The following is a 14,710-nucleotide window of genomic DNA, read 5'->3' on the forward strand; positions in this document are numbered from 1 at the left end:
AAGTAATACATTTTAAGTAAAACCTAAATGCAATTTAAGTGTCTATCAAACCAATTTCTATAAGGCAAGAAAAATAACTCGAGTGCCAGCGGAGAATGGTCCAACAATATGAAACAGTGGTTAGACTTGCTTGTAAATACATACTCCAAGCCAGTTGGAAGATAACCTTGAGAAATTAGAGTTTTGATATTTTTTATTTGATGGCTCTGTAACCAAACAAGATTGAAGGCTATGAAAATTATGTTTTGCCTATGTGATTACAATATGATGATGAGTAATTTACATTAAATTTCATACTTATTGGAGGGGTGGTTAATAAATAAGAGAAGAGTGTATGCCTATAGAGAAATGTCACATTTCTCACACTAGGGGAAATTTAGGATTTTTTTAATATTGTCTTATAAAATTAAAAACTTACAACTTATATACTATTAAAATATGGATTATTAGATATGATTTTATGCCATACTAATTGGTATAACATGAACAAAAAGTAGATTAATTAAATTTTGAATGTAACTCACTAAAAACTGTGTGACGTGTAGTAAAGGATGTCTGTGGAGAGATGGTTATTCTACACAGGTATGTTACAGGTGACTGCCCACAAGAAAGTAAATAAAAAATTAATAGTACTTAATGCACATTTATTATAATATTAAATTATTATTATCATTTTTGACATTGGTTTGATAGTACAGCACTCAACTCCCAATCTGTGGGTAGTGGGATCAAAACACATCACCAAACATGCTCACCCTTTCAGCCATGGGAGCATTATAATATAGTGATTAGTCCCATTATTCATTGATAAAAAGGAGCCCAAGCGTGAATGATGTTAACTAGCTGTCTTTCCTTTAATCAATCACTTCAAAATTACGAAAGCCTAGTGTAATAAGCGTTTCTAACAGATATATAGGAGAAGAGTGAAATGCTTTCTCTCCCCTCCCCTCCATGAGTTTTAGGGTCACATCTTTGGCAAGTGTGGGTAACTTTCTGTTGCCCTGCCAAGGTTATGGTGAAGCTACTGGGCAGCAACAGTAGTGGATGGTGCTGGTGGTGGAAGATCTCACAGAGGCAATGGTGGAGGTCACTGGTCCTAGTCATTTAGACACTACCCAAGTTAGCTGAGTCTGCATAGAAAAAAACAATGGAAATACACTTCTGAATCATTGCCAAGAAAACTCAATAGACAGAAACTCAACAATTCACCAATACTTGGTGCTGGACAATGAGGCCTCCAACTCAGAAGACACTCCACTAGCTACTTGGGAAGAGCAAAGAACTTTATTGAGTAGATTTGGCTGTAATGATGTGGGTGGATCAGATCCACAATGAAGTACAGCCACCGATGCCTCTAGCAACAAAAGGTGAGTTCCTAGCTTCACAAAGACACCTACCATTGGAACATAGAACATCAGCAGCATGAATCAGGAAAAGTTTGGCATCATTCAAGTAGAAATGGAACAAACCAATATGGAAATCTTAAGGATAAGTGAGCCCAGGTGGATAGGGATTTGTCATTTTCAATCAGATAGCTTCAAAGTGCACTTCTCTAAGCATGAGTTTATTTTTTAAAAAAATAGAGTGGCACTAATTCTTGAAATAAATATTGCTGAGTCAATACTGGGATAAAACCTGGTAAACAATAGAATCATATCCCTAAGAATTATGGGACACCCTGCAAACATCACTGTGATAGAAGTCTACATACCCACTACAGGCACTGAAGAGATGGATATTAACAAATTCTGTGGCAAACTACAACAATTGATAGATGCTACACAAAAAAGGATGCTCTGTTCATTATTGGTGACTGTAACACAATAAATGGAGAGATGAAAGAACCATGAATTGCAGGAAAATATGGATTAGAGGTATGAAATGAAGCAGGAGAAAGATTATTAGACTTTAGTGAGGAACACACTGTAAGCAGTCAACACCTATTTCAAACAATGTAAGCATAGACTACATGAGGACTTCAACAGATGGACAGTATTAAAATCAAGCAGACTATATATTCACAGTAGAAAATGGAAAGGCTCCATTCAATCAGCAGTGACATTACCAGGCACTGACTGTGGAACAGATCATGAACTACTGGTATCCAAAATGTAGAAGATATCCCAATGAAGTGTGATATAGAGACTAAAAACAGATTTGTTGTGATCATCTTAATGGATAGACAGCTGGATGACATCTGAGAAGAGGTAAGAGATATTGTGTAATCAACAACCAAACTGAGGTAGTGAAAAGCTTCATTTTTGAGGAGTCTAGAACAGAAAGAAATGGAAGTTGTGCTGAAGACATCAGAAGAACAGCAATGTCAGTCTTGACTAACATAATGAAGGATATGAGTGTTTCTGGGAAACTAAAATAAGATTAATAAGTTGTTTTTTAGTAGTGATGCACAGATATGGTAGCTGGACTTTAAGAAAAAGCAAGAGAAAGAAGATCAACATATTTCAAATGTGGTGCAAGAGAAGATTGCTCAAGATCCAATAAACAGCAAGGAGAACCAATTAATTAGACTTGGGCCAAATAAGAGATACTTGCACAATTGAAGCCATGATGCTAAAGCAGAAACTGATATATTTTGGATATGTGATGTAAGTAAACAATAAAATTGAAAATACATTCATACTTGGTATAGAGTCAATGGAAGCAAAAGGAGAGAAATACCTCAAACAAGGTGCATGGATGGTGTCGGAGAAGCCACTAGCAGCAGCTTCAGGATGCAGTTATTGATATGTCATCTTGAAAAGAGTTAGTTTTTGGGTCACTATGAGTCGATAGCTCTTAACTATTGCAAAGAGTCTTCAAGTAGCTTTATGCCAAGTTCAACAAATCAAACAAATTTTTTACATTAAATGGAGATTTTCCTATATATTTGATATTACAGAGGAGGCCAGTGAATTGTGATTATGATGTAAATGAAATTATTGAGGTAAAATAACTGAAAAAAACAATAAATTGTTATACTTCACCCAAATAACTGTGTTAGTTATTGAAAGACAAAATATTGGAACATTTCATCAAAAATATTTAAAAACAAAGATTATGAGAAATAGACAACACCATTACAAGGTTCTTTTGATGATAAAAGTAAAATCTAGATATATAAATCTAAACGCAGGCAAGTTTTAAAATGCTTAACATGATAGAGATTTATGAACATAAAATTTATGTTCAGGCCATTATTTATTGCCAGCGACTCATTTATAAGCCATTTTTTATACTTTTTCACACAAAAATGTCTGTCAAAAAAGTAACATAATATCACTTAATTTTCAGTTTTATGTGGTCTGGGTATATCCTTAATGGTTAATGTAACGGACAGGAATTCATGGGTATTAGGTTCAAGGCAAGTCTTCGTCAGACACACATTGCACTTTTAGCTGTGGATGTGTTATAAGAATGGTAGACAAATACAGTATTTAGTTAAAACTAGCCACTTTAAGCAGTAGGTGCTCTTGTCTAGCTGCTTTCACTTTGGTTCAGAATCAAAGTTAGAGATGTCTGTGTTTTATTGGTGAGGTTTTTCACATTACAGTTTAGCCTATTATGTGCATAAGGGTTCATTCAGATGAAGAAATTCTTCTATCCAACTAAGAGTTGCAAGCTTTGATATATCTATCCAACCACTATAGTGGTTATTTAGACCAGCAAGCAAGCTTTCTAGGTGAGCTGTGATTTGTGTATGTTTTAAATAATTTCGGTGCCAGTTACGTGTGTTTTCAAAGTAATTGGCAGCAAGTATGGTTTAAATCTATATTTTGTTGTTTTTTATGCTGTTTGTGTTGGTGTATGAATCTTTTTTTATGTTAATGTTTTGAAGTCAAACCATTGCTTTAATTTAAAAAATATATAAATCAAAATGTTCAATAATGCTTTTTTTTTTCAGGAATTTCTTTGTGGTTATTATATGATGTTAAAAATGAGAAAAAAAATTTTTTTTTAAGGTTGGCTAGTGCAAAACCTGTTGCTAATGTGATAGTTGACTCAGAATCCAAGTCTGATGATGAAGACGAAGCATTTGTGGTTGAGGAGGCAGGGCCATCTGAGCCTGAACTAAAACCTGTAAGTTGACTAATTTTATTAGTTTTGTATTCCAATTCAATACCACATTAAATAATCTCTCTGAAACTTTGTAATGGGGTAAAGCTAAGTTGATAATATAGACTGTCAAACATCCCCCCCCCCAAATTCTTCTGTCAAAATATTCTGTCTCATTTAGTTAAATTTTCATATAGATGTATATATATATTGATACACCTCTATTACAGTAATGTAACATTCATGCAGACTTTGTTTACCCAGCAAAATTTTTAGTGGGTGTGAAAGGTATCTGAATGTTGCATTTACATGTAACCAAAACAGTCTGTGATTCATAGAGCCAATGTGTATGTATTATCAAAGGACTTAGAATAAGTGTGCTTTTTTGATTGGCTATTTAGAATTAATGTGAACAACCATTAAATTTCAGTATTCATTAGAATTACTATTGGCTATTTCTTTGCCCAAAATCCTGCTTCTTCACATCTGTATATGTTAAAAGACAATAGAATCATTTGTTTATAAGAATAATGTGCTGCAAGCTATATTTTTTATGGTTGGTTGTCTTATTTGACTTTTTATATTCATACATGACTCAGTTTTTACCTGCAACTATTCTATTTGAATAAGAATTTGTTTTCTAAACTTATTTCTCAGCAGCTCTTTGAATATGCAAGCCTATAATCATTTTTAATATATTTGTTCTCTTTTTTTTAAAGCTGTTCTAAATATATTAATTTCAACTTTCATATGCTTCTTAAATAAAACATATCTAGTTCAGTTTTTAACTGAATGGATTATCCACACGAAACATGTTATTGAAAACTGAGTTTCATAATTATTGTAACCTTTACAAATAAAAATTAATTAATTAATTGACCTTTTTGTCAGGTTTTTTATTTGTTATTTATAACTTCCTAGTACCTGTAACAGGTTTTAAATTGTGTTGTCCCTAGTAAATTGTATGACATTTTCAAAAATACATGTAGCTGCTGAATAGGCACTATTATCCAGCAAAGTGACTGAATGCTAACCAAATGTCCATTAAAACTCTTCTTTTAACTAAGGATTACTGCACGTTATAAAATATTTATTCAGATAGCCAGTGTTAACTTCTTTAAGTTTGATTTTATTGTCACTTCTCTATATGTTAAAAATTAGATGTTGTTTTTTAAACTTGAATACATATCTTTTTCCTAAATTTGTAGGAACTTCTAGCACCTAAAGAGCCAACAGAAGATGAACAACAAGGTAAATCAACAACCATAGTAAGACATGCAGCTAATATAAAACTATAAGAGTATTTATGAACACACATACACCTTAACAAAAACCTTTTGTTTTACTTCATTCCTTTTTTGCTCTATGTCTGGTGAATATCTTTTGTCTGGTTTAACTGTTGAACACCAGCATACTTTTGTAACAAACCATTTAATTCCACTGTAGGCTTAAGTAAAGACACAGAAATTATTTACAACTGGTGGCTGTATTTACATACAGAGCTGGTCTTAGATCTTGTGAAGCCCAAAGACAGAGTAACTCATGGGGCCATCTTCTCTAAGTACAATAACAATTGTTCGAAAACACATTTCATCACAAAATCAGCACATGTACTTATTGGTTGGCATGACATCGAACTATCTGTAAGTCTGTAGGCTTAGAATGATAAAAACTGGGCTTTGATACCCATGGTAGACATAACACAGATAGCTCACTTGCATCTTTCTTATAAACTTAAGCATATGTAATCAAATTATATTATTTTAAGTTGGTCATGCCATGTTACTCGGAATATTTTGTTAGTTTTCAAATTTTGAGTGTGGAGCCCAAAGGAACTACCTAGCTTGCTTTGTCCTAAGACCAGCTCTGTTTACATATTTATAATTTTATTGCCATTCTTATGTTTATTTTTCTAGGTAGTTTGGTGAAGCAACTTCTAGAAACTAAGAAAGATCTTGAAGGGGGTAGTCAACAACTCGCAACACGCAGAGTAGAAATAGTAAGTTGGAGATTTCCTGGAGCATTATTTGTACAAAGAACCTGTAAAGTTATTGCTATTTTGTTTTTGATTGTGGCTAGTCAGTCATAAAACATTTTTTATAATTATATTGACAGGTTTTTTTTTATTGTTCATTTGTTTCTGTTTTGATGGAAGAGAATTTTTCAATTTCACTTGCAGTGTTTGTTAAAATACAACTAATCTGATATTAAGGAGAAATAGTTATACCCAGTATTTAACTGTTCCTAGTAAACTTTTTTGTTAACAAACTGATGTTCAATATCATAAAACTACTGCAGTTTTTTAGTGTGTGTATAGATATATTTGTTTATACATAGTATTTTTTTTTGTGTGCATTACTCTTTTAGTAAAGATAGTAATGTTTTAAAATGTTTAGAATAGTAGATAATACATATTTAATTTTCCATTAACCCAATAAGAATACAGTTGGTCAAGTTAACCAACCTTCGAATTGTGAAACTATACGTACAATAATTCTAAATTTACTATGCATGTCTTCACAAAATTCGACAAGTTGTAGTAAACATTGCATGTCTGTTGTACACAAAAAACTAGTTTTTAGTAAAATATATCTACTAAAGATATGTCTAAATTTCTGAAATCTTTATAGATTCAGTCTGAATGAAAGGTGATTATCATGCTAAGAGTAAACATATGTTTTTTTGTCTTTAGTTTTTGTATTTAATTTGCTTAACCTATATAACCTTCTAAATGAATACCAAAATATTTTTTCTGTAAAACTGTTATCTCTACCGTAATATTATCTGTAGAGAAATTATCAAAGTGCAGTGAAAAAAAGCTTAAAAATATGAAACCAAATGAATAATACAGATTTTCCCTCTTCACTGATTGTAACACTGCTCAGAAATATCCAAATTACTTATCTTAACATTTTAAACTGTTAACCTATTTCACAGTTTTTCATTTATTTTATGGCAATTCCTAGTATCATTTTGTTGAAAAAGTAATAGATTAAGCAGGAATCCATTGGCTGTTTCCTGTAGAGATAACATGCATGAGCACTTGAGCTAATGTAATTTTAGACATTTTATTTTACTGGAGTTTTGTGACGCTAAGCTGAGAAGTCTATGATTTTTACATTTTAGTTACATTTATTAAAAAAGTACATAACAAGTAAACAGTTATTTCTGGTACTCACTGTATATTCATGCTGTTTGCATTAGAGTAAAAAATACTTGACATTCTATCCTGGTTGAGTCTCACAAATTTGGGCATTCAAAAAGAAAATGGAATTTTCACATATGCATTTTAGAACACAAAAACTACTGGATACTAGAATATAATGTCCTAAAACTACTGGATACTAGAATATAATGTCCTAAAACTACTGGATACTAGAATATAATGTCCTAAAACTACTGGATACTAGAATATAATGTCCTAAACTACTGGATACTAGAATATAATGTCCTAAAACTACTGGATACTAGAATATAATGTCCTAAAACTACCGTAATTTATCTAGCTTTCTGAGCAAGCTATAAATAGGTTAAAAAAATTCTGTTAGCAATTCAGAGCAGCAAAACCATGATAACATGATGGGAAATTTCTGTTAAGTGAATACTCTTAAAAGGACATTTGTAATCCTGATATAGAGGAGAATATGCTATTTCTACTGGTTGTAAACGTGTTCATCAGTCATGTAAACCTTATCAGCAAACGATCTTAAAAGTCACAAAGAGAGTAGGTTCACTGGTGATTTTGACTTTTAGTGATGTCTCAGCAAATAAAGAAGATAGTTTAAGTATTTTATGCTCTTAAATGATATTGAAAACATTCATACCTTGACACCACCACATGATATGACTGTGATGGATAGAGGATTTTGATGAATTTGGTGTTAAAGCTTAAATACAGGTCTTTCTGCATAGTCATTTAACCAACAACTTACAGAAGAATCTAATTTTTCAAGGCTTGTCATGAAATTGCATTGGGTGGTAAAAGTAATAAGTGGTTACATAAAGCAGCAAAAGCTATGGAACATGGTATTTACCAAAACAGCACATTATTTTTATAGTGGATTACTTGAGAATTGGGATCTGACAATTTAATGAAAAAAATGGTCAATGTGGGAAAGGATTGAAGCAGGTGATGCAACTTTTGACTTTTCACCATTATTTGAATTTACCATTTGAAGCATGTGACATTAAATACATAATGTCATCTACCAGAGGATAACTATCACATGTTTCAAGTAATGTTTACTTTCTTAGGATTCAGAATGAGACAGATGACCCATCTTTGCTAACCTGGTATATTCTGTGTTACATACATGAGAAATGGGGTGTTGTGCATATATAGCATTTGTAATGTGGTTCCTGGTACTTAAATGGCAAAAAAAAGAACACAGGCAGAAAAGACCACCTTCCACACCTGAAGGTATTTAGAATGCTCTAATAATCAGCATGACCATTCCATTGAATCAGACAGTGATTAAAGGTGAAATGTAAACAGCATGTGAAATTTTAATGCGTGAAGTGTGGAGAGTATCAAAAGTGATTTTCTGGTTTTTAATATTTTGGTAAATAAAGTAGACATAATACAAGTAAGTAAAATAATTTTTAATAGTAAGCTAAATTTCTGTTATGGACAATTATCCTCCCCCCCTTCTTATCTTTTCTTACAGTAGAAAAAAGATTGAAGAAATGTAAATATATTCTGATTACATGTCTTTGTGTTTATTCAATACGAAGGATAAATCCCAGATGATTGACACAGTACACAGCAAGAAGGAAAAAGAAGTGATGGCCAGAGAAGTAGAAAAATTACGAGAGTTCATACAAACTGTCAGCCGAAGTGCCAACCCTCTTGGGAAGATGTTAGACTACCTGCAGGAGGATGTGGATGCCATGCAGCAGGAACTAAAAATGTGGCAAAATGAAAATCAAAAAAACCTTGTGGCTCTTCGAAGAGAACAAAGGTTAGAAATATATATACAATACATAATTTGTAACAGCAGTATGTCTGCGGACTTACAACGCTAGAAACTGGGTTTCAATACCCGTGGTGGTCAGAGCACAGATAGCCCTTGTGTAGCTTTGTGCATAATTAAAAACAAACAAACATAATTTGTATTATTAGAACAGTATAGATTATAAAGAGAATTTAGAAATACTTGTAGTACTAAAGATCTGCAGGAGTCATAATGATCAGGGGTTGTTCTTATAGTTTCTAATTTTAAAATAAGAACTAATTGATTTAATTACAAAACTATGTAGATGCACCACTGTGTTTGCTGAGGGAAAGGATGAATGTAAAATTAGTGACCAAAATTCAATATAATAGATCCTATTCAAGTACTATCTCATTGATGAAATTCGTAGAATAAAATAGAATTTTGTTTTTTTACACAGTTCAGGCCATCAGAATAAAATAATGAATATTCTTTTGTGTCTCTGGACAGTGTGCTGTCATACATAAAAAATAATTTTAGCATGTGACCTTCATGACCTGAATGGTATTGCTCCAAATTAAATTAAATCAATCTCATGCATTATAGATTGGGTAATAAGACTAAAACAAGGCCATATCATATCCTATATAAAAGTAATTTTGCATCATTATGCTCTCATATTCCTTTTTTCCCATTGACCTCACCATATTTCAACTTCTATTGCTTGGATATTTTTATATGTCATGAAGTACTATATGTAAAAGTCTGTTAAAAACTAGTTCTAAAACTCAAAACAGTAGTTTTGGTAAATGGTTAGGAAATTCTGTTGTTTTTTCCAGTAGTAATTGCTTTTTTTTTCGTCTTTTTTATTGTCAAAAGTAGTATTGAAACAATCAAAACAGACTACATGAGAATCTCTTAGAGTGATCAAATATCTTATTTGCATATGCAAAGCCCCCCAGTGGCACAGTGGTATGTCTGCAGACTTACAACGCTAGAAATCGGGTTTTGATAATCGTGGCGGACAGAGCACATATAGCCCATTATGTAGCTTTGTGCTTAACTTCACACAAAGAAATAAGCACATGCAAAAGTTTTTTCTTTACATACCACCCTTTCCAGAACAAATGTAAATGTCAGCCATTTTGTTTATGTTGACCACATTGGCCTGAAATCAGTGTAAAAGAATTTCCAGTTTTCCTTCTTATGCGAATGAGATATTATTTGAATAGAAACTCGTACGTTGACATTTGGTAACTGATCTTGCCAATCCTTCATTGTGTATTTGGGAAACTGTGCACTCTGAAACAAACTGACTGAAGATATCTGTTGATGGGAAGTTGGTTATTGTTTATCATAATATCTGGTTGAAAGATCCAGAAATAAACTCTGACACAGCATTCATCTGATGAAGATAGAGTTAGTAAAGAGAAGAAGAAAATATTAATGGAATGGCAAGGAGCAAAATGTTACATGTACTATTATTCACACATAAATATTCATTCATGAGGAAAATCACTTGCAGTTTTAACTTCTTAATTGTTGGGTGTTACATATTTTGATGTTTTTTGAGTGCTTTGATATATTAGTTTTGTTTTCATTTTCATATATATATATATATAGTGAAATTCAGCATATTCATGAAAAATGTGTGGTTGTTCAGTGTAACATATTGATAAGGTGTGGTTGGAATTACCATTGCATACTATTAGATTGCTATTTGCAATGAAAATATTTAATGATTATCCTGCTTTACAACAACGATATGTATTTATACATAAATACAGCCAGATTTTGGCCTTGACAGACTATTTCATGTGTGTTTGTTCAGTATCACACACATTATCATGTATACATGGCCTATAAACTCACTTTATATAACCCCAAAACCCACTATAACCAAATTAATTTAACTTCATTTGGACTTGTTGATTTTTTGTGTGTTTTGTGAATCGTATATGAACTAAAAGCTTATCTCTTCTCTCTATAGTTTTCCATCAGAAAAACACTATTGTTCATCTATTTAAAAATCCAGTAATTCATTCTATAAGTAAGATAACTTCAAAATATACTGATAAAAATCATTATTATGTTATAATACAATAGGTGAAAGCAAGACTTCTTATGGTTGTTTTTCTCTTTATAGTATCACAGAAACAGCTTTGGAACCTATGCAAGCACAACTGGAGGAAGTAGAACAAGCTCTTCAAGATCAGCTAGCCAGTATTAGTACTCTGAAAGCTACTATCTTGAGAAATGATGAACGCATTAGTCGTATGATGGCATCTGTTAATCTACCCCAAAAAGTATAATATGAGGACAGTTGACAAACCCTTTTTAACATTCAAGAGTTTTATGTTAATATATAAAAGATATTGACCTATATATGTTTAACTCCTTTAACACTGTATGTGAAAAGATCTTAGGTTGAGCTGACAGAGCACTTGTTCAGCTCATTAACACAACAAATTAACATTTTCTAACATCTAGTCAGATTAGGGTGCATATCTATCAATTGTAGTGAGATGCACAACTGTTTTCATAACCATTTTCTTGTACCACTCTTGTCACATGTCAGTCAAAAGTATGAAGCAGTACTTTTAAATAATTCATAAATAGTAGTAATAATTTCTGGCCTCATTCCTTAGCACATTTGTTACTTGTAGTTTGGTATCTGCCAGTCTGCTCACATATAAATAATAACCTTTTACTTCTTTTGCCAAATTAGCATTTTGTGGTAATATAACTTATATATCCATAACACCATAGAGTTAAAGCTATAAGAGTGAAATTATAAGACTTCACCATAGTGGTTGTTTATGTTTGATCTGTATAATATCAAAATTCTTTGTCACATGTCCAGTCATAACAAGTATGGTATTAAGAATTAGTAATTTAGAAAATCACTGATCAAGTTGCTTGAAATTCTTTTTTGTTTTCTAGATGGGAGAAAGAAGAATGATAATTTGTGGTTTTAAGTGTTAAACCTAATGATTTTATTCATTCTGAATTCAATTTTATAATGTCATGTTTTTATCATAATAAATTCTGTATGTTTTTTGAGGTTGGAAATATTTCCTATATTTTCCCTAAACACTTCTATTTATTGTACTGGTTTTATCCTCCTCCCCCTCTAATATCCAGTTTTTTGTTTTGTTTTTATGAGTGTTAAAAGTTATACAAAAACAAATTGTTTATATTTACTTAATGAATTTGTTGTGGTATTTCCTTGAGTTATGTATGTGCTTAGTATTTCTCTTGTTATTGTTCTTCATGTCAAAAGTGAACACAGTTTCTAATGCCATCGAAAAAATTTTTGATTGATAATATGTGACTTGTAGAGTTCATTTCAGTTTGAAAAGGTTTTTATATTTTTGAGAGAAGTGGTGATAATGTAATTAGCTATTCATATCTAGTCGCAGAATTTTCATGTTGGTAATAGGCTGATATAGTCTAAACATTTTGTGTTGTAATCTTGAAGAAAGAGAGCTGACAAAGTACTTTCATTAATAGCTTGAATGTATTTATTTAGGCTTCTACAATTTTAATTATTTCCATTAACTTTGCAACATCTATATAGTTTTCACTTTATTAATTGACTGTAATACTTAAAACATTCTAAATTTATGAAAACTGTGGCCTTAATAATGTACACATATAAAATGCAAACAACTTGTTGTCATTATATGAAATACTTTAATAAAAATATAACTAATGACTGTATTTTAATCTTATTGTTATTATTTCGTTACTGGTTGAAGATGTAATTGTGAAAACTTGTGTTAGGAAATGTAATATTTTGTAAATTTAGGGTGTAAGTTACATGCTGTGTAATTTAAAAAAAAATTCATTGGATCTGAAGGAAATTTGTTATAATAACTTGAATTACTTGGTGTTCTAACAGTTTAAACATGATATAAGCTTCTCAGATAAATGTCACAGTGTTAGACTTAAATATATAACACCAAAACTGCCTCATGAGGCAAACAGTATTATCCCCAGTTGTGTTTGATACTCTAGGTTTTTCTTAAATGCTACAATTTTACCTCTAACACTGTCTTTGGGTAATGTTTTAGATACTTTTATCATTAAGCTGGTTTCTCACTTTCTTAAAGATTTATTTTAACTAAAAAAAAATACAGGAAAAAAAAACATTGTGTGATCACTGTGTTATAAAGTACAAAAAAATTTCCAATATGGACTACATCTAATTGTATTAAATCTGTGAAATTATGTCATCAGAAGTAACCTGAATGGTTTTTGTTAAAGTTTTTTCTTTCTTAATGTAGGTTGAACCATTACTGTAACATTTATTCCTGAAATTTACTACTGCTTGTGTGTGTTTTGATTGATAAACTTAATAAAGATATTTTGCATCTGCTTAAGGAAAACGAAGTAGAAAGATACAGCTGATACATGCCTAGTAGAGGGTGCTACTCATAATTACTTGTATTGTAAAATTGGTTTTTAATGTGTTTGAAATTTTAAATGATCTTGGAATGTATAGAAACATAATATTCCTAAAATCTATTTGCTCTAATTATTTTGAGTTGCGTATTTTTGCCAAGTGCTGAAAGTAAAGTGTATTTAATGGATATCTGTGGACTATATCTGTAAACTTTGTAAATAGTATTTATTGTTCATTTCTAGTGTCTTCAAGCACTTAGTAGGCAGTTAGATTATATATTATTTGACTATTCCGTCCAGATAACCAATTTAATTATTTTGCACAATAAAATTCACTTACCTGAAATTGAAAGTGATTTTGTAGTCATGACTTGTTTATGCTTCTTGATGTAGAAGTGAAATTATGATATTCGTATCGCATTATTTATTCTCATTGAGGGTTGTTACTCTAGTAGTCCCCAATTGTGGAATAATTAATTCCACAGTTATTATAATTAATAATTATAAGGAAACCATAAAAGTAAATATAATAAGATCTCTATTTTAATTTTGAGGGAAGCACTTTATCCCATCATATCACCTTTGTTATTTTCTGTAGTCAGCATTCTTTAAAGAAAATTTTAATCTATCCCAATATTTTAATGCTTTTCTGCAAATATTAGCTTTGCTCCACCCAACCATTATGAACTTACTAGTGTTAGCGGCTTTGATTAGTGCTCTTTCAAGCAGCATTCAAGTCCAAAGCTATGCTGCATTTTCTGACTTTCATATACTTTTTGCCCCCAGTGGCACGTCGGTATATCTGCAGACTTGCAACGCTAGAAACTGGGCTTTGATACCCGTGGTGGGCAGAGCACAGATAGCCCATTATGTAGCTTTGTGCTTAATTACAAACAAACATATACTTTCTGATAACCACCTTCCTGATGATTTAATTGTTGGCATTTAACAACTAAATGTATACGTATTATGGGGTATTCTAATGAATATATAGCTCTATTTCTTTCGTAAGTAATTCGCACATAATGTACTCAGATTAACGTATATGGTAGTGTTGCACGTTAGTGGCCTCCATGTTTGTAATTATGATGTAAAGATATGTCACCACTGATGTTTCATATTTGTACAGATTTTAATCCAAATCTGCTATCGTGCTCTTATTGGCACCCCTTTTTTTTAATAGGAGTGTAGTTAGTAGACATTAGTTTCAGGTAAATGGTTGGGTGTTATACTACTTCGTTAAAAAGGTCAGAAATTTAACATCTGCTACGTTTAATAGTTTCTGAACTACGTAGTTATTGTGCTTATTGGCCATT

At 31.6% G+C, this 14,710-nt stretch overlaps 1 protein-coding gene across 1 annotated transcript in view; it reads left to right on the forward strand.

The window, feature by feature from the left end:
- The window catches only part of LOC106478841 (TRAF3-interacting protein 1-like), a 46,073-nt gene extending 34,531 nt beyond the window's left edge, over positions 1–11,542 (forward strand). Inside the window, exons 12-16 of the mRNA XM_022382531.1 lie at positions 3,960–4,077; positions 5,262–5,304; positions 5,970–6,052; positions 8,788–9,014; positions 11,134–11,542. Coding sequence (XP_022238239.1) covers positions 3,960–4,077; positions 5,262–5,304; positions 5,970–6,052; positions 8,788–9,014; positions 11,134–11,299 — 637 coding nt within the window. The 3' untranslated portion in view covers positions 11,300–11,542. The remainder of the gene's footprint in view (positions 1–3,959; positions 4,078–5,261; positions 5,305–5,969; positions 6,053–8,787; positions 9,015–11,133) is intronic.
- Positions 11,543–14,710: the final 3,168 nt, after the last annotated feature.

The sequence above is a fragment of the Limulus polyphemus genome, unplaced genomic scaffold (assembly GCF_000517525.1).
Source record: "Limulus polyphemus unplaced genomic scaffold, Limulus_polyphemus-2.1.2 Scaffold254, whole genome shotgun sequence".
NCBI classification, from domain to species: Eukaryota; Metazoa; Arthropoda; class Merostomata; order Xiphosura; family Limulidae; genus Limulus; species Limulus polyphemus.